The 21,258-nt window shown below is 36.3% G+C and overlaps 1 protein-coding gene across 1 annotated transcript in view; it reads right to left on the bottom strand.

The window, feature by feature from the left end:
* LOC145665344 (polycystin family receptor for egg jelly-like) overlaps window positions 1-21,258 on the bottom strand; it is a 177,175-nt gene that overhangs the window by 126,201 nt on the left and 29,716 nt on the right. Inside the window, exons 7-8 of the mRNA XM_081732644.1 lie at window positions 17,281-17,429; window positions 10,823-10,980 (exon numbers count right to left, since the gene is read on the bottom strand). Of these exons, the coding sequence (XP_081588770.1) occupies window positions 10,823-10,980; window positions 17,281-17,429 (307 nt within the window). The remainder of the gene's footprint in view (window positions 1-10,822; window positions 10,981-17,280; window positions 17,430-21,258) is intronic.

Raw genomic sequence — 21,258 nt, 5'->3', positions numbered from 1 at the left:
GGACACCATGCACCAGAGATGAATTCTCTACCATTGAGCCACTGCAGCCCTGCTTGGGCTTGGTCGTCCATATCCAATCTTTCTTTTGACCTTGTTTAAACAACTTCTAGTTTTGTTCTAAATCCAGACTCCATATTGGCGTAGATATTAATATTACAGTCGATTGGTAAAATCAATCTTCCACATTTAAAAATTAAAGTACACACAAGTACAAAAATAAGCATTTACCATAAAAACACCAGCTGCAAGTGTTCAAAATAGATTTATGGTTTCTATAAAATCAATTGAAAATTGCTATTTTTAATTAGGCAGGTAGTGAAAAACAGCAGTTTTCGACTCCACCCGAGTTTAAGCTCAACCTAAACTCAGTTGACCAAAGTGAACTGACCCGACTGACCCGACCCGACAACCCGACCCGAGTGACCCGACCCGAGCTGACCCGATTGACCCGACCCGACAACCCGACCCGAGTTGACCTGACCCGACCCGACACGTAACCCGACCCGTTTGAGAGCACTAGACAGAAGTGAGGAACGCGTGTGGAATAACAGAAGGGTTTCAGTGCAACTTAAGTGCGACTCAGTTTAAGTGGGACTTTATCAGGGATCTAGTCTAGCCTGGGCATACCTTTTTGCAATTATGATGGACTAGCTTACGAAGGATATGCAAGAGTTAGCATCTTGGAATATGCTATTTGCAGATGACATCGTGCTGCTGAGTGAGACCAAGGCAGCTCTGCAACCTGGAGAGGAGCATTGGAGAGCTTAGAATTAGTAGAACCAAGATCTTTCGGGAGAAGTGTAATCGACTATACAATAATACGAATTGACGAAGAAGAGGAAATTGAAGTACTTGGGATCAATACTGCAAGAAAATGGAGGGATAAAAGATGTAAGCTATAGAACTAGCAGCATTTGCACAAAATGGAGAGAAACGGCAGGAGTATAGTATGGCCGTACTAGGATTGGCTAATTTAAACCAATGTGGTCTGAATAATGATTTAAATAAAGTATTTTCTAAAAGGTTTAAATCAAAGTCAATAAAAAATAAATTTAGGAGCAAAAAATGCCCAAATCGTGTAAATTCATGAAATTTCCTCGTATCTCAAATTATCTAGACAAAGAGTGTTTCCCAATACGTGGTCCGTGGACCACGGGGAAGGCGAAAGACTGAATAAGGGTCCGCAGGACATTTTGTTTTCATTGAACTTTCTTATCGTGTTGCTGACACCTGGGGTATTTGTAACAAACATGAGCCAAGTTTCAACTAATTGAGAAGAATAGAATACCAAAAGATAAAAGAAAAAAAACAACAAAATTATTAACTTAAGCTGAAAAATCCTTCATATTAGATGAATTTTAAATTCATAATATTAGGCCTGACTGGTGTAATCGCATTTTTTCGAATATCTCCCTTTACAAGAATACTACACTGTTATAAATAACACACTTACTGTTGTGAAATTGGAATTTGTCGTTTTGATTTAATTATATGTGAAACATATTTTAAAGAAGAATCATATTTGATTTCACGGAGGGCTGCTAGGAATTAACAGTCCCTACAAGAGGGCGAATTGGGAAACATTTATGTAGATCTCTTCTTATTAATTACAAACTCAGGAAACATAAATGTGAACCCTTTATTATAATTAATTATTTTCTGCATATGTATATGCATGAATGGTTAAGAGCCAGAGTGAACTCAAATGATTGGTATATTTATTCACTTCTTTTATTGATATGCAAAATAAATTAAGTCGCTGTATTTCTAACTCAATGAATTAACTTGAACTAAATTAGATCATTTGTACTTTGAAGTCTTTACAAATTTTAATGTGTTTAACTCAGTGTAGTGATTTCACTTGTGTAATTGTTTATCTTTTCGTCCTTCTGAAGCAGTGCTTAAAGTAACCCGGTATGAGTCGAAAGTTAGAAAATTGGCCGGTATGGCATACCGGTAAAAATAACTGATTTAAATTGTAATTTACGTGTAGAAAAAAACGGATTTTACACATAGAAATAAGTACGACGTAGCATTGTCATCAAATATGTTTGTACTATCAAATATTTCGTTGCTGATGTTTCGAAAATAAATTACAGTTCCTTATCACCCTATTCAATGGCAGAATTTGTGCTTTTGATCTTTTCAACATTTGTGCGAGCAATTTCCTTCTCCCTCCTCAAAAAATTCTGCCGTACCGCCCACCTAAAGTGTTTAAGCTGGATCTTCCCCTGTCATTAACAAGACTCTTTTCTAAATTCAAGACTCTATTCTTTTCACATTGTTTGGACATCTGTGTTTTCAGTTATAAGAAAATTAGTGTTGACCACGAGAAGAGACGAGATCACAAGCTTTTGGAACTGAAAATGAGATTCTAAAGAATCATTAAATACTAGATACTAGAGACGAGACGAGATTGCCTACAAAGCCTTGAAAACGAGACGAAAAGAAAACACAAATACAACAGAAAACAACATTCATTGAATAGTTTTCTTTAAATATTTATTTCTGTTAGGCTGATGATAACTAACTAACTAACTAACTCTATGGCCTATGGAACCCGGAGGTTCAATGCTGCGTTCACAAAAGCTCTCCATTGACTTCTATCCTTAGCTAACTGCATCCAGTTTCTACTTTGTATTCCAATCTCTGCGAGATCCATCTTAATATTGTCCTCCCATCTGCGCCTAGGTCTTCCTAATGGTCGTTTTCCGATTGGTCTTCCAGTCCAAACTTTGAAAGCGTTTCTACTTTCTTCCATTCTAGCTACATGACCCGCCCACCTAAGCCTCCTAGACTTGACGACCCTAACAATGTTGGGTAAACCGTATAAATTATATAGTTCCTCGTTATGAAGTTTCCGCCATTCCCCATTCCCGTTCGTATTGGGTCCGAATATTCGTCTCAGGATCTTGTTCTCAAATACTTTCAGTCTATGTTCTTCCCTCAGAGTAAGTGACCATGCTTCGCAGCCATACAGAACAACAGACATAATTATCGTTTTGTATATTTTAAGCTTCAAATTCCTCGACAGAATTCGCGACGATAAGATATTTTGAACCGAATAGTAACACGAATTCCCTGCTTTGAGTCGAGATTTAATTTCTTCGTGAATATGATTTTCCTCTGTTAATATTGATCCTAGATATTTGAAGCTATCCACTTTATCAAAAGTATTATTTAATATTTTAACGCATCCATAATTTGCTGTATTCCGGTCCCGACGCACTTCCATGTATTTAGTTTTCTCTACATTTACTTCCAAACCCATGTCTCTGCAAGCGTTTAATATCTCTGCATTTCTTTCTATTGTTCTCCTATCATCCCCTATTAAATTTACATCATCAGCATATGCCATAACCTGGTGAATACCGTTCAACTGTAGACCCTGGTTGCTATCTTTGATTTTCCTTATAGCGTATTCCAGAACGAAGTTAAATAATAATGGCGACAACGCATCTCCTTGTTTCAGGCCATTTTCGACTTGAAAGCTCGTGGACAAAAATTTTCCTACCCGGACTTTACTTTGGGATTCATTTAAACATAACAGGCTGATGATAATGGAGAGTAAAATATTTACATATTTGTCCTCACTCTCTCTCTCTCTATCTATCTCTCTCTCTCTCTCTCTCTGTGTGTGTGTCTTTCTATAGATTTTCCACGCCAAAAATGATGCAAAAATGTCAGGAGTAGAGATGCTCTTTAGGGTTCTGTTAAAATTACTGCTCTAAGTGGTCATATTTCTTCCATACCGTCACCTCATCTGATTCACTTTAAGCACTGTTCTGAAGTAACTCCTAAAATAAAATATACGCTAGTATGCAATATCAGTACAAAGTATTTCTATCAGGTGTCCTCCGTGGATAATTCAGTACCCTCGTCACCTTTGTAAGCAAGGAGTTCGGTCTTCGAGTCCGGATGGTGGACCACATCTTTGGGGGTGAAAACTGAGTAGTAGTTCGGATCCCACTGTAAGCTTAGGGTTGCCAGATTTTTCAGAAAAAAAAATGGAAGATCTTACGATTTAAAAAAATATCATATTTCAGAATTTACATACCACAAACATATTATTCACGTAGTAATGCAGAATAATTTTACTTGGAATCTGAAAGAGTGTCATTAAGAAGCAATTGCAACAAATAAAATACCAAAAGACATATTACAATTTGCAGTGCGAGATCACGTGGCACCGATTCCACGATGAACCACATGTGCTCGGTGTTGAAAGAAACACTACATTCAAATCCAACCAATCAAGCATACCTGTATTACACAGGTCTTTGTTGCCTTTTTACTCTATTTTAATAAAGATTGCATGTTTAAATGGTTCCATAACTTTTGCATATGTTCAAAAATACTCCCAGGACATATTTACACTTGGGAATTTTCTTTTATTAGTTCAGAGTAGCTTCTGTTCCTCACATTAATATATTATGATCATGATTGATCTTCCAAATTAATACTGTCCTTAGCTATTAGACTATATTCAAATAATTCATTACAAAAGATAGACAAATAGTTGATTTTTCAACCAGATCTTATGTTTTGTTGCTCTTTTATTCTTCGTTTTATTATATTAACAACATCATACAGATCTGAAAAACATGCATCGTATCTTTTCCTAAGTCGTTTACCTACTGAGCGCCGCAGACATTTTCACCCGGGGGTCTACGTCTGTTACTTCCGATGCGAGAAATGGGATTTAGGTGCCCTATTTCAAATAATGCAAGAACTGTACATTTTCAAGAACTGAAGTCTGCTGACATCAGAGATCATATGGAATGATCGAAAGACCTTCCCTATCTTTCCTTTCCTATCTCAATCTGTGCTAGTGCTATCTACTAATATATAATATAGGGTGAGAGTATAGTATCTACTAAAATACAAACCTTTCTTCAACAGTTGACAATTTTATGTTCTGTCAAACTCGGTCATAGCGTTAAGAAATACAGGTTCTGAACCGATAAATGACGTACAAACATAGCGGTCATTGTTTTAAGCGCACAAGTAAAAGACCTAAGTTCAATCGCAAAATTAGACTAGTTACAATCAATATATGAGGAAAGGAAGTGCTTCCTCGTAATCAGCTATAGTTAAAGTACTTATTTTATAGCGGCATAAAAAGAAAATAGTGGAAATGCCCATTGTGGGGCCTGGGAAAAAGTAAATTGTGGAGCCAATTATTTAGCTGAGAATCCTCTATCCACTATAAATAAATTATTTTATGCCAACTTGAACTATACAAATCAATTACAGAGATATTTCATTAAACAAGGGAACAAAAATAATATCCACTTCATAACAATACAATACAACACTTCGTATATGTTAAACAAGATTTGCTATCTTTTGTACTGTTCATTTGACCCAAGACAAAGTAACTTATCGTCGATGTCGTCGTCTTTTTCTTCTCCAGTAAATACTACATCAATTTCTTTGTTATTTGACTTTCAACTGGAATCATAGTGAGTCCCTTCAAGAGTTGTTGCTTCGTCGATTAGCTTTGAAATTTGTATTTGCCAAATCCAGTTGTAATTGAAAGCAGTAGGCTATTATTATATGATGTTACTAACCAACGCGACAATGATTGGACCGATTGCTCCAGTCTTAACGTAACACAATAAATTAGCAGCGTATTGTGAAGACCCCTTGATACGCACTGCTCTATTTTCTTGAATACTGACAACCTGGTTTAGAGTTTAATAAAGTAATATGTATAGAGTTTGACATAATGGCCCTTCCAAATAAAAAAAAAAAGGAAGTATGTTTTATTACGATTTTGACTTGACATATCGGCTACCTGAATGTTGAAATGCAGTGAAGGTATGTTGCCTAAAAGATTGCATTTCTATTTACACAATGACTGAAAACTATTCTAGAGCTTCTCTGTGCTAACGCGGGGGAGGACATGGAGAGACTTTGATCCCCCCAAGTTTCTTTAAAATATATCCCCTTATGTTGTATTATAGGGAATTATACACAAAAATGCTCAAGAATCGAATGAGGATGTTAATAATTTCCTGCGGGAAAATTCCCGGTCCCTCACTCGATTGTGGGGTATTCCAAACACCTGGAAGGTCCCACAGCAAACAACTCTTAAACCCACCCATGCTCAAAACACGACATTTATATGCATTAAGAAGACACACATACATAACGAAGAAACAATTCAATATGGCACACCCAAATATAAACTAGGTGAACTTCTTTGCAGACACCCCATTTTAAAAACAAAAGGTACACTCTTAAAAATTTCCTTGCTCAGAAATGAGAAAAATGCATGTTCAAAACAAAATAAGTAATTTTTACTCATATTTGAGGAAAAATGTCTCATTATTTCCAAATGTGTTTTCATTTATGAGCTCAAGGCAAATTTTCAGGTTCCCATTTATGAGATTTTCTCACTTCTTAAAAATGAGAATGGAATAGTGCGTGATTTTCAATATCATAGATGATTTAAAAAACAACGATAACAATCTTACCGAAATAATATTACTATGTTTTACTAGTTTGTAATATTATTAGGGCTTAATTACTATTCAGGAAAGGAGATAAAGGATTTCAGCTGTAGCAGAGTGCGAATGGATATGAGTACGCAATAGGTGATGCAGCTGAGGTGGCGTATGAATACACGTCATGTGACAGCGGCGAGGAGCAGCGTACATATCAACTTTCGAACGTAAGTTTGGGGGAATTGTAAACACTACCATAGACTAAAAGTTACTGTAGTATACTGTAGTATAGCAAAAGTACTGTAGTGTAGAACGCTGACCCCCCCCCCCCTCATAAGGTTATATAGTCAGGTTGGCTCTTTATGTATCAAAGCTCAGTACTCAATTTACATAATAACGAGTGCAGCAATAACAAGTGAAGGCGGGTTAGAGCCCCGTAGGACACTTTGTTTTCTATATTACAATAGAACGGGGAGGCATGTCAATGTTTTACACCCTTCGTCATTCGTTATAATGTGCAAAATAGCTTATGTACGGAAACAAAGAATACATAAGTCATCTGTGTAGTTAGAAACAGCGTTACAAAAGTGTCATTTATTATTATGGAATTGTAATACAAAGGTACTTTGTACTGATCACCTAGCATAGCTTGGCGCCTCCGTTCTTTCACTAAAAGTAATCGTTTTAATGACACGCGTTTGCTGGTTATTTATGACATAGTACTGTACGCATTTGCTCTTGATTTAACGTAGAGGCTGCGGTAGCTCAGTGGTAGAGCGCTAACCTCTGGTGCGATGAGGCCCTTGGTTTGATCCCAGGATTTCCAGCTCGCGGCAAGTGGGCTTGCTGTTGGATAAACACAGTGTGCATGGATTTTCTCGGGGTTCTCCCATTTCTTTCCACTTTCTTCATTCCACTATTTTTTTTCATTCTCATCATAATCGTCTCCTTTAGCCTATCCAACACAACTGTGGGAAGTAAAACTCAAAGATTTCATTTATTTTTTTTTAACCCAACGTCCCAGAATTGTGCTCCAAGGCTAAGAGAGACAGTGATAGAGATGGATAATAATGGTGTAATGAAAATGTGGACGTACGTTTCTTGGCAGTTTTTGCATGGGTTTGTGACCTTGTTTCCAATCTGAATTGAATCCTAGCAGTGGAGTTTCAGCACATTTATGAGGGGCACAAACTGTCACATTCCCCTGCAGTAATGAAGAAGGTGGAAGGTAGGGGGTGATTCCTGGAGCTCCGGACCTTCCCCGAAATCGCTACTTTTATGTAAATTTTATCTAATTTTAGGTACAATTTTACATGTTTTAATACAATTTGTCCTCGTATTGAACTTGGAGCATCTCCGAAATAAATTCCTGCGTGCGTTTCTTGTAGAAGGAAACTGAAAAATCCTGGAAAAACCCACGAACACGGTGTTTCTCATGTAGGTAACTTTTTTTATGGTAGAGAAGTAGACATATTGGACTGCGATAACTCAGTGGTAGAACTAAACTCCGATGCATGGGGTCCCTAGTTTGATTCCACCTCCGTCAAGTGGGCAGTGTGAGTAAACATATTATGTATGTTTGCTCGGGATTCCCTCACTTTCTTTATTACAGCATTTTCGCTCATGATCATCATAACGTTTCCCTGAGCCTCGTAGCATAAGCGTGGGACGTTACACTCCAGCAGACATTGTTCTGTTATTCTGAAGTAGACGGATAATTGTTGAATCTGAATTATCAAGAAGTTGGTATAATGTTGGATCAAACGGGACAATCTTGAGTAAACCACGTCGATGAAAAAGAAAAGTCTTGAGAAAGTGGACAGTGATGAAAAGAAAAATGTTCAACTTTCTGATGCAGTAGGAATAAGTAACGCACCTAAAATACATGTCATCGTGGTATTCGTGGAATTTTCATGAATTCAAGTGAAGATTAAAATGTTATGTTTTAAAAGATATCTATAACTGTAGGTGTTTATTTAATATAAATTCTGGGTGTACTAATAGTTTGAATTTTTTTGCAGGTTTATATTTTGTTTATATTCTTTTCCGTCTTCTCGTATTTAAGAACCTTGTTTCTGTGCACCGTTTCTCGCTTTTGAGGGAGATATTTCTCAAATCTTTTTGAGAAATGTGTTTCTCAAAATTGGGGCTATACGTCTCATTTCCTCAAATGTTACTTTCTCAATTTTAAGAAAAAATACATTTTTTCTCAAATTTGAGAAAGCATTTGCACCCTCAGAAATGAGACATAATTCCTCGCATTTGAGTCATTATTTCTCAAAATGATTTGAGAAAATCGAAATCTCACTTTTAAGAATGTATTACTCGGTGCACAGATAAGAAACGAATGTTCTCAAATACGAGGAATATTTTCTCGAATTTAAGAAACCATTTTTAACAGTGTAGGAAAAGTGTTATCAACGTAGAAATTATTTCTACATAAGAAACGAAACCTTTTACGTGCAAAACTATTTGTCAAGTACTGTGCATAAAAATTAATTTATTAAAGGTATTTAGCATCTACTTTCCAGTGACGATATGTTTTAATCATTGAAAAACCAGGGACGGTATGGCATACCACCGCATACCGCCTCACTTCGACCACTGGTTGTACGGTTAAGTACAGGGGTCCATTACCTTTCATAGGATATGAATACATTGATTCTCTCATCTTAAGTTTTGGGAGGCTTACATAAGACTATCCTTTTTTACAAGATCATAAAACTTTTACATTTAGATCTTTAGTACTTTTTTATCCACAGAAGGAAACAACATGAACTATCGAAATTTACACAACTATATACCTTAGTTCTAGAGACTATTTACCGATTTTTTAGTTTTGACAATTTCCAAATTTAAGTGCTAGGTTTATGTACCCCTCTCACAATTTCAGTAGTTTATCAATGTACCCATGTCGTTTAAAAGATAACAGACCATGTATTCAACTAAATGAGTGTATAGTGCAAAAGAAGATAAGTTAGGTCAATAACCAACCATGTGATGAACACATGGCAATATGTATGTTTTGTCAATTTTTACCAATAAAAGGGAACAAAGAGACCAACCAAATTTACGGAGGTATATATTCACGTCCTTTGGAAGTAGTTACCAAATTTTACTTTTTGATTATTCCTCCCACATTTAAGAACTGGTCCAATTTATCCCTCCCCCAAAATTTAAGAGGAATGAATCAATGTACTCTCGTCTTATTAAAGATAATAGACTCCAGTACTCAACTCCATAACCATATGTTGTAGTGAAGTCTCACCAAAGGAGATAATTTAGGCCAATAAATACCTATGTAGTTAGCACGTGACAATTTTTTACCTATAGAACGGTACAACGTGGATCAACCAAATTTACAGAAAATATGTATCTGAGTCGTAGACAGCAATTATCAAAATTTTGTTTTTGGACAATTCCCAAATTTAAGGAGTGGTCATATGTACTTTTCCAAAATTGAAGATTTCCACGTCCTATGAAAGGTAATAGAACCCTGAACTCAACCGTATAACCATATAAGATAAAAAAAAAGCCTCATCAAACAGGATAAAATAGGTCAAAACGCTCTAAAATTTGAATTTTGCACAATTTTTTACTCATGAAATGGAACGAGTATGTACCCAAACTTATAGAGGTACATACGCTGGTTCTATACTATCATACCGAATTTTTACTTTTGGTAATTTCTAAAATTTAAGTAGTCCTATTCACCCTCCAGAAATTTTAGGAGGACCAACGTACCCATTGCGAACATTTAGAGTGTGTGGTTCTAGGTACCCCACATAGGTACCCTGAATCAATTGCAAAATACGTTTTTGGATATTCTTACCGTTTTCGCTCTATGGATATCAGTATTGAAACCGGAAGTACTAGTTAACTTCAACTACTTCCGGTTTCAGTAAAGTGTTGCAAGTGTGATAATATGTTCTCTTCAGACGCTGAATTGCAAAAAACTCTTTGTCGCTATATGTTACCAGTTTGGTTCCATTGCGATAAACGTTGAAACCTTAAATGGTTGATTTATATTAGTTACAGGGTTTGAATACAGGGTTAAGAGAGGAGATGGAACCTTTTCTTTGAAAGCTGAATCGATTGCAACAAACCATTCTTGATATCTCTGACCACTTTTGCTCTGATACTTGTTGATAGACGAACATATCCGTTCTACAAGATTTCCGACATATGCGTAGCATAGTATGAAAGTCTAAAATCCATGGATAAATTATCAAAAATTGTACTTATTGAATTAGAAACAACTCTTTGAAAGTTATATGGAATATGTAAGGAAAATTCACATTCGAACCTCAATGCTCTGTTCTTTTTTTGGATTTTCCAGCAATGTATTCTATAAATAATCACATACTTACAGTTATATTAGTGACTATGTTAGTGACTGTTTCCAGCGGTGAAGCCATGTTGAGGGTCAACATAACTACATACAGTCCATCAGGTAAAGTATAATAAGGCACATCCATGTATGTCTTCTTTGTATCACTGACGAAGGTTAAATTAACGTTATTGAATGCTGAAAATAAAATAGCTAAAATAAGTGGAGAAATTGTTTCGTACTAAGCGTAGTTCTACAACAGAAACAATGTCACAGAATAAATAATAAAATTTGATCAAAACACTAACGCAATAAAACAATAGAAGAAACGGAAGAATAAATAAAGGAATAGTGAAAACTAAATAGTATAAAAAGATGAAAACATATATGCGATGTGGGCAGGACCGGCATTTTAGTGCCAAACAGGGAAGCAATTACCAGATAGACGAAATAATGGAGAGAAACTGGTTCTGTCGTAGACAAGAAGCATGAAGAACCTTCAAGGACGGTCCGACCACCAAAAAACATCGATCTTGTACGCCAGGCTTTGCAGCAAAGTCCTCAAAGATCAGCTCGTCGCCATGCAATGAAATGAAATCTTTGAGTTTTATGTCCCACGTTTATGCTGGTTAGGCTAAAGGAGACTGTGATGAGAAACGAGTGAAATGGTGGAATGAAGAAAGTGGGAGAAAACGGGAGAACTCCGAGAAAACCCACGCATATGGTGTTTGTTCACTTGGCGGGAGCTGGGATTGAACCCGGGACCCTATGCACCAGAGGTGAACGCTCTACCACTACATCGCCATGCAAAAACACTGTACATGTCGCAGACATCAGTGCATTTCATTTTGAAAGAAGACCTACACTATCATCCATACAAGACACAGCTGTGCAACAGTTACAGCTGGTTGACGAAAAGCTTAGAAAAGACTTTTAAGAACTGTTTTTAGAGAAAGTGAATTGCGATGGAGACTTGCTGGACAACCTCTTGATATCTGATGATTCGTATTTCCACCTGAATGGATGTGTTAATGAACAGAATTTTCGTTACTGGTCAAACACAAATGTTTTTCCACTTTTTGAAAGGATAAATGCTGTCTACAGTTCAGTGCGTCCCATACCTGAAGAAAACCACATCAGCCAACCGAAGGCAAGAGATGTCAAATATCGTCTGAAATTCACTAATCTTTCCGGAAAAGCACAGCAGTACTACAATAAACCTCTGGCAGCAGAAACCAATGGCGATGAAGATAATATTGTATATAGTATATGATGAAGAAGAGCAATTTATTTAAATTTATGTGGGAAGTTCTATAGATTTTCTAAACCTATGCATTTATGTTCCACTTAATGTACAAACTTAGATATTAGTCTAGGCATCGGGCCTTAAAAATTGAGTTCTAAGGGCAAATCATGTAACAATTTGGCATCCCATATTTTTTTTTGAATATATACCCCTCACTGATCACGAAAATGCCGAATGTCAGAAAAAACACTTCACGGGAGGGATGGAGGAGGGGGAGAAAGCCGAAATTTTAGCCATTTCTATTATTCACTATATCTCCGTAACCATTGGAGCTAGAACATCCAAACTTGTTTCAGTTTGTTTGTCTAATTGTCTACTATAATTTAACTCTAGTGCATTTTTGAGCTAAATATAATGGTTTTCTTGTTATTTTCATTTTTACTCAGTTTTGGTTGCGTGTGACGTCAGTTTTTTAGCCACATATTCTTTACAAGCTCGAATTCGGAAAAATGTTTTCTCTAAAACTTCTTCGTCATTTTATGCTCTTTCAAAAAATGTATACTTATATTATTGTAGGACTAATAGTGCCTGAGTTATAAGCGACTTTATTCTGTCGTGTCCGTAACTGATCACGGCGCGGCCCAAGACTTACCTTCACACAAACGGTAGATATTAGCAGCTGATAATGATTTATATATATGTAATCCTGTCTGCCTGCAAGTATGTAATCCTAATGGTTAAGTCTGTCTATAATCTAATTAAAAATAATCATTTTTAATATCAATCGAAGGACTACTCGGAAAATAGCCCTTGTCAAAACACAAAATTTCTCCGAAGAATGGAAAGAGAGCCTTCTCTAGTACACAGCATGTGAAACTGCAAATCTGTTTCTTTATACGTGTCTCTGATACATTCTAAAATATGCACGAACGTGGAGCTTTCTATACATTTTTCTGAAAACAAAAAATGTTGCGACAAGGGCTGTATTTGCTACAAGTCCTTTGATTTATATGCTACAATGGTACTGAGCGAAACAGAGCAAGAAACATATTTCAAAATTGCCTTCAAGAGAGAATCATGAACAATTTGTCATCTACGTTTTTTAATAGGCCTATTACCACCTTCCCCTCTTAATACTTACTGTAACGGTAAGAAAATAAATAAATAAATAAATAAATAAATAAAATAAAGATAAAAATAAAAAATAAAAAAATGATATGCCTAACCAGTGGCATATTAACGATTTTGTTTCGGGGCGTGCTTTGCTAACTTCAGTCCTCGAAACTTGAAAATTCTGCAAGATATTTCATTTAGTTTAATAGAGTAAATAAAATTTCGGGGGGCTTAAGCCCGGAAGCCCCTTAAATACGCTACTGTGCCTAACACATTTTATAAATGATCAGTTTTTCAACTGTTAAATTTTATTTACAGAAGAAGCATTTGCCTATTATTAAGATTGTGTACAGTTACTATAATACAATAAATCTATAATTAGAAACGTAATAGAAAGAAAAAATATACTTAAGAAATTTCTACACGAGAGAACTAATTATTTGAAATCTAGAATTAGTTCTCAATCATGTTATACCACTCTTATATAAAGGTAACCAAGAAAGTTCTGTCGCTTTTTCACCCACCACTTTCGAACATCGATATGTCACCTAAGACGTACCTGAAAGATCAAAAATAATCCCCATCAGCATCGACGACCTTCTGGCAACGTTCTGGAAGGCAATGGATTCCATCGCGGTAGAACTTGGTGGGATGTGAAGCGAAGGAGGTATCAAGTGCATTTTGCACATCTACTAGGTATTTGAAATGACGTACTCTAAGGTGATTGTCCAAGGAATGAAGCAGGTGATAATCGGATGGTGCAATATCTGGGGAGTACGGCGGATGCAATAGTACTTCCCCATCCAAGGCGTAGAATGGTGTTCCGGGTAGCCACGTGGGGCTTAACATTGTCCTGCAACAAAAATACCCCTTTGCAATTCAGAGTGCTAGATCCAGAGTTTTGAGTTTTTCTTGAACACGGCTTAACTGCTGATAGTACACAGTTGCATTGATGCTGCGACTAGCAGGTAGCAGTTCCCGATGTACGATGGCGAGAGCAGTCTGCGAAACATACAGGAGGATTTTCTTCTGGTGCAGTGCTGGTTTCGGCTGTTTTGGAACCGTTTCATAGGATGCTAACCAATGATGACGGCACCGTGCAGCTTCGCACGGGACATACTTCTCATCACATGTCAACCTGTACAGAAACGGCACCTTCTTCAGACGAGACAGCAAAGAAACAGAGGTGTCTGCTCGGGATGCCTTCTGGCCCGGAGTCAAATCATGTGGGACATACCGACGCATCTTGTAGGCCTAGTGTTTTGCAAGTTGATGGAGGTGATTCCCAATGGTTTCTCCACTTACATGGAATTGTAGTCCCAGTTCCTCACATGCGTGGCTACTGTTCGCCCCAATTGCTGCCTGAAGATCTTCCTTTGTACATGTGTTGGTCTTCCGCCAAGTACTGCGTCTTTGAGTGTTTCGTCTCCGTCCTTAAATTTGTTAAACCACCACTGCACTGTCTGCGTAGTCACGACACCCTCACCAAAGGCCTGGCATATCTTCTGTTCCATTGCAGCGGCGTTTGATCCCAGTTAGAACTCGTACAACATACACGCCCTTATGACGTTCTGTGGAGATCCCATGTTCATTCTGTCCTTACGCAAGTTCGCGGTGTAGTTGAACTGCCACAAAAAGATAGTGTGTTAGATATACATACACTAACGACTGACGTTCGCCTTATCTCCATTTGCATTCAACTCACGGTGTGATAGCCAATTCAACACAGACCTCCACTCAAAACGATAGAACTTTCCTGGTTACCTTTATATCTCGAAAAAGGTAAAGACATTTGTGGTGTCTTTAATGCGTCATTCAGTCTTCTTCATCACACTGTCCATTAACCCTGCGTTAGGCGCGTATGATTTTGTTGCACGATTAGGCGCGTGGGTGACAGGTATCACCCACCTATTAAAATATACTGCTGCAGAAATAATATATTTTTTACACACTGTAGACAGGGAACAGAAGCAGACCGAAAAATCCTATATGATATGATACAAAAATTAAGGAGTGAATCTAACCCTTTATTCAATTCATACAAGAAAAAGGAAGCATCCTCTTGGCCTTTCTAATTTCCCGGGCTAATTATTCCCCGTTTTGATTTTCTTTAATTCAAACATTTCCTTCTTTTAAAAATAAGTAAACGACATAATTTTTCCTTTGTTATAATAATCAAAGTCCTGTCATGTTGATATCCGCGCAAGTTGGTGTGGAACACAAGTTTCGCTTATCAACTCCTCTTAGTTTCGGAGTTACTGATGACAACCGACTTGAATCACAACTGACAACGGTCGATAAAGTATGATAAGCGAAATGAAAGAAAGTAACATCAAGAAAAAGAAACAGAAAAGTAGAAAGGACGAAAGAAAGAACAAAAGGACGCAGTTCTTACATGGAATGAAATTGGACAAATATAGTATTATTTCTGAAGAAAGAGCATAAGAAAATGGAAAGTTAATGACATTCTTAGAATTGGTAAGAAGGATTATTGTTGTGCGCGGAATGCGAAAAACTAACAAATTTATTTCGGGGGGAGCTTGAGCCCAGTCCGATGGCTCCCTAAATACGCACTGAAGACAATTCTACTCCCCTGATCCTTCACAGCATTGTTTTTCAACTTCATAAATATTTTGAACATCGCTTGACTCGTCTTACCCGTCCCCCCCAATATTGAAGACAGATTTGCGCCGATGATAAGCATGTGAGAGAACAGAACACGAAATAGACTGGAGAAGTGTAGAAGGATTGGAAAGGGAAAGAAGAAGCATTATAAGAAAATATGAAGAGGCCGAATAGATACGAAGAGAAGAGATGGAGAAAAATTAATGAATTGGAATAATGGACCGAATATCCATGATTTCAGGAGAAATATCTTGGATTGAGCAGAACAGAGAAGATAATAAAGATGTGTTGAAGTGTATATGGAGTGATGCAAGTGTTGAATTATAAGTTTATTTTTCTTTTTAAGTGAGAGTTCCGTCATTAAAAGTCAAGATCTGTATGCAATTAAAAGTTCTTTAAAAAGGAAAGGAGGAATCGCATTGGTTCTTAGAAATGATTCCCTCTCAGTTTTTGAAACAACTCCCTCTCATTTTCTAAGATATATCAGCTGTAGCATTTAGATTTTATTTTATAATGTAATATATGATGAATGAAATGAAATATTATCGAAAATGGAACATTATTATTTGTTCTTCTTGAATATTCACATCTTCTTAGTTTGGGAAATAAAGTCCTAATAATATCATTAACAGTGAAATGCCTCTTTTTGGCTTCAACTAAATAAATAGGGGTCAGGTGACCAGAAGCTCAGGTCGAAAAAACGCAATTTTTCCTTCCTATCTAAGATAAGTTGATAACAACACCTTTTGGATGCTACATGTTAAAGATCTGTTAAAAACTGATCTGCTTTGATCAGTTTTCAGTTTTAATTATGATAAAGCAGTTTCGAAGGGAGTACCTTGTCTTGACGATAGGTTTTGTCATCAATTGTCACGCACTACAACCAAGTCTTGTAATTGTTACACAAGTACAATGACGCCTACAACCGAGTCATACTATACGAATTCCAATTTAACTCATTGACTTTTTACAAATAAGGAAACGTGATAGTAAGACTATTTTTATGGCTTTGGATTGATTATTTTAACAAAAGAAACACTGACCAAAGCTTAAAACACACTTTATTTTAAATTATAATTCGTAACGGTTTCGGTTAGATTTATTTTCGATATTGTCTGAATAAGGATATGTTAGATATCCGAAACCGTTACGAATTATAATTTAAAATAAAGTGTGTTTTAAGCTTTGATCAGTGTTTCTTTTGTTAAAGGAAACGTGCTGTTGTGTTGGTAGATCATGTTATACCTTAATGTTATGTTTGCCAAAGAACAGCGAATCTTCTTTTCGTAAATTGTATTTCCTCAACGTTGAAGCGACCTGCAATTCTCAGATGAGAATCAGATATGTTTGGAGGGTTATGTTATCATCTACTTACGGAAGAAACAAGTTTGAGGAGTGGTTTGTACAAAGCACGCTAGATGTCACTAGCATGTAGGGATGACGTTTATGTTGCTACATACTCCTTACTTGTTTCCTCCATGTCAGGTACAAGAAATGAATAGTTATGAACTTACTGGCAATGCTGGGATCTTCTTCTTCTGATATTTTGTACAAAGACCATTGATGATTGTACTTAGGATATGGACATGTTGTGCTTATGACAGACGCAAGTACAATGTGACTTCTTCTTAAATATTTAATTGCAGTCTCTGCATATTTTGCACTGAAAACAAAAAACAAATGTCATTTACCATGGTTCGAATATAGGTGTTACAAAACTATTGGCAGCGCAGGCATCTTTGTAAACATTTATTAATTTATTATTTATTTCAAAATTTTTATAGAGATAGAAATATGGGCTACTGATAAAATTATTTTACATGTCACAATTTCACATACTCCTTCAGTATGCTAATAGAGGCTGAATTCAATGGCATTTGGAGTGCTATTCTTTATCTAAGTGATCCCCAAAATTATGGATTCGAAACTAATATTTGTCTTTTTATCATCTTTATGTCTGCCCCTTTCATTCTCCGTAGGAGGGTTAAAGAGATAGTGCCACCAGTGGAGTTGAATTTAGACTTAAACGGCATTATAACTGCTACCAATTAACTTAGCGACGCTGAAACATTATGATTCGACACTAATATCGGGTCTATTTCAATATTCTTACATTACTCGGGGCGAATGAGTGCAGTGATACATTTATCAAGCGACCCCGAAAACTATGGATTCGACACTATTGTCGATTGTTTTTTTATCATTTTTATAGTACCCCCTCCCACTCCCCACAGTTTACCCCGACAGTACTCTTTTCCAATCTGAAAGTAATATGTGTAGGAAATTGGTTAAAATTACTCCACGCATACTAGAATTAAGTTGAAACAAACATACAAGTTGAAACATATTTAATATATATATATATATATATTATATATATATATATACAGATAAGAGACAGAGAGAAAGGGACAAAGGACAGAAACGTCATCACTTAAATATACAAAACATTTCAGAATATTGAACCAGTGTTGGGTAAGTTACTTGTAAAAATGTAACGCGTTACAAGTTACTTTACTTTCCCTTAAACTGTAACGCGTTAGTAACGCGTTACCTGCCCCCCAAAAGTAACTGTTACCCTACTTCGTTAGTAACGCGTTACTTTTAGGCCGAAGCTTTGAATATGTGAAAAAAATGCAATTTTCCGTACTATTATTATTATTATTATTATTATTATTATTATTATTATTATTATTATTATTATTATTATTATTAGTAGTAGTAGTAGTAGTAGTAGTAGTAGTATTGCTCGTTCTGAATCGCTTTATGTAGATGCAAGAACAAATTCTTACTTCTAGCTGTATGAACATTTTCATATAATGTAACACTGACTAAAATGCATTACTCGTAGGGACGGCACAAGCGTGTTCGAGCGAGTTTTCTTTGAAACTCGACTCGACTCGAAACAGACATCTTTGAGCTCAACCCTAGAACTCGGATCGAAAAATTTCCTCCAACTCGACTAGAATTCGGGTCGAGTTGAGCCAAATCGAACCAAATCCTGAGTGTAGTTTCGAGTACTCTCTTGAAGTATCCTACATAGACAATATAATTATTATCAATGATACTACTACTACTACAACTTTTATGTTATTATTATTATTATTATTATTATTATTATTATTATTATTATTATTATTATTATTATTATTATAATAACACTTGTGTATAAACATGAAAGATAAGCTGTTTGTATCTGAATACTAAAAAACCACTTGACTGCCAACCGCGGTAATCGTGAAGTCTAGGAGTCAAGGACATTGTTCACAAGCTTCTGAATTTCGGTTGAGGGTTTAGGTTGAGTATTCAAGCTCGAGCTAAATATTGTTAAAAGTTACGCGGCGATGGCCAAATATCTTCAAAACTGCTCGACCCAGGTTTAGAATTATCAACGACTCGAGCAGCTCGGCTCACAGCTCATTGACTATCGAAACGAATCGAGAAGTGAGCCGAGTCAACAGATCACCCAACCGAGACGGCTAGAGTCCTCGGCCCAGTTGAAAACCGAATAGATGGATCATCCCAACCAAGCTGGTTCGAGCCGGTGGCTTACCCTAAGCAAGCTGGCTCTAACCATCGGCTCAGTTGAGCCGAGCCGAATTAAGCTCGTTATAAAAATCTCTTGTGGTCTCGTTATTGAGACGAACACAGTCCCCTCTCGTGAGCAACACTAAAATTATTCCATATTACTGCTTACATTACTCATGGCTTTCGCTTTCCAGTGTAATCAGGCCATGATTTCAAAACGAGCTGAACAAGCGAGCCATTTATCAAGTTCGACTCGGCTTGAAACTCGACGTCAAAAACAGTGAATTTGCTCGAAACTCGACTCGAGAAAATTATCTTTGACTCGACTCGAAACTTAACTTGAATTCGAGCCGAGTCGAGTTTTAGCTTGACTCGTGCCCATCCCTATGCGTTAGAAAAAAAATGATTGCTTATTATTATTCTGCTAAACTAATTATATAATAATAACAATGTTGTTATGTAAAATTAAAAATGCAGAATATAGAGGAGCAGTACACTAATAAAATGGGGGAGAATCAAAACTTGCCAGTCACTCTAAAATCGATAAAGCTAGTTGTTTCAAACTCTATAATCAACGGGACTGTAGAATATGCAAACTAATTTAAAAGAACTCCAATATTGCAAACTATAAACATTACATCAACTTCTCATCAGAACACAGTTTATTCATATTAACCCCTTACTGGATATCTTTAATTGATTCAACCTAGTTGTTAATAAATATTTCCCGCCGGGACACCACTTTACTTTTAAATTCTGTCCACTATCGTCTTCAGCTTTTAAGAAAAAGTATTCTTCCAAATTTTCGAACGATAAAATATTTTCGTTCTCCATCTTTATAAAAACAACATCAATCAAAGTAAAATAGACTACCAGTATCATTGCACTCGTAGTTCACTCACTGAATGTATTGATTTGGAGCTGCCAAAATCTATGACAAAATCTTCCAGGTGCTTGCAATCAGTACACGTGATTTCCCTGAGGCTGTACTCATCTTCCAAAAACAGCAAGTGTCACTATGATCTTATCTGTTTTTGTGTGCGTCGATGACTGTCGGTCACTGACATAAGTAGTTCATGCTCCATTGTTCCATTCTGAGAAATTCACATACAGGAAAGAAACATTTGTTTCCGAAAAAACATATACATATATTGTAGTTACTCATCCGAAATGTAAAGCGATAAAAGTAACGCAAACTAGGTACGTTACTTAAAAATTTGTAACGCGTTACCGTTACAGTTACTTTGGAAAAAATGTAACGCGTTACTAGGAAACGTTACTTAAAAAGTAACGCGTTACTTGCGTTACTCTACTTCCCAAGACCGTATTGAACCTATGTAAACAAGTTCCATTCTCGATTTCGAACTAAAGGACAATTTCAGTCTCACAGTGACCTGTGAGGATCGTGAAGGTTTTGGGTTCGTTAGTTTTTTGTCTGGAACCACGATCTGATTTTTGGATATTTTCTGTTTATACCGCATGTTCTCTTTACGCCTCTGACTATATTTCAAGAACGTAAATCACATGCTGTAAAGAGAATATTGAGAAGTAAGCTGTGTATGATAAATGGCTGTAGATAAATACACTACATATCTTATTTATTGCCGTTACACGATTTTCTTAATTTGTATTTAACATTCACATATAATATACCGACGTTCTATCCCTACCACATCTCAGAGGTTGTATTTTAAAGATATTAATTACTTATGTCTTGAAATGATTATATGAATACACGCACAACTGATGTAATGTATATTGTTTGATTATACACAGACAACTGATTCATTTGAAGAAAATAGAATTACATACGAAAATTTTTGACTCAAACAGGAATCGAACTCACGACCTTAAGATTTAAACTCCCGCAATTATCCAGTAAGCAAACATGACTACTCTGGCTGAACTCCTTCAAACGAAATATAACTGAATTTCCAAGACAATGACATTCATATCCGTTTTTT

Source organism: Thermobia domestica, chromosome 1 (genome assembly GCF_964235325.1).
Source record: "Thermobia domestica chromosome 1, izTheDome1.hap1.1, whole genome shotgun sequence".
In the NCBI taxonomy this organism is placed as follows: Eukaryota; Metazoa; Arthropoda; class Insecta; order Zygentoma; family Lepismatidae; genus Thermobia; species Thermobia domestica.
The sequence above is the reverse complement of the archived record's forward strand: the minus strand, read 5'-3'. Positions and strand labels throughout refer to the sequence as shown.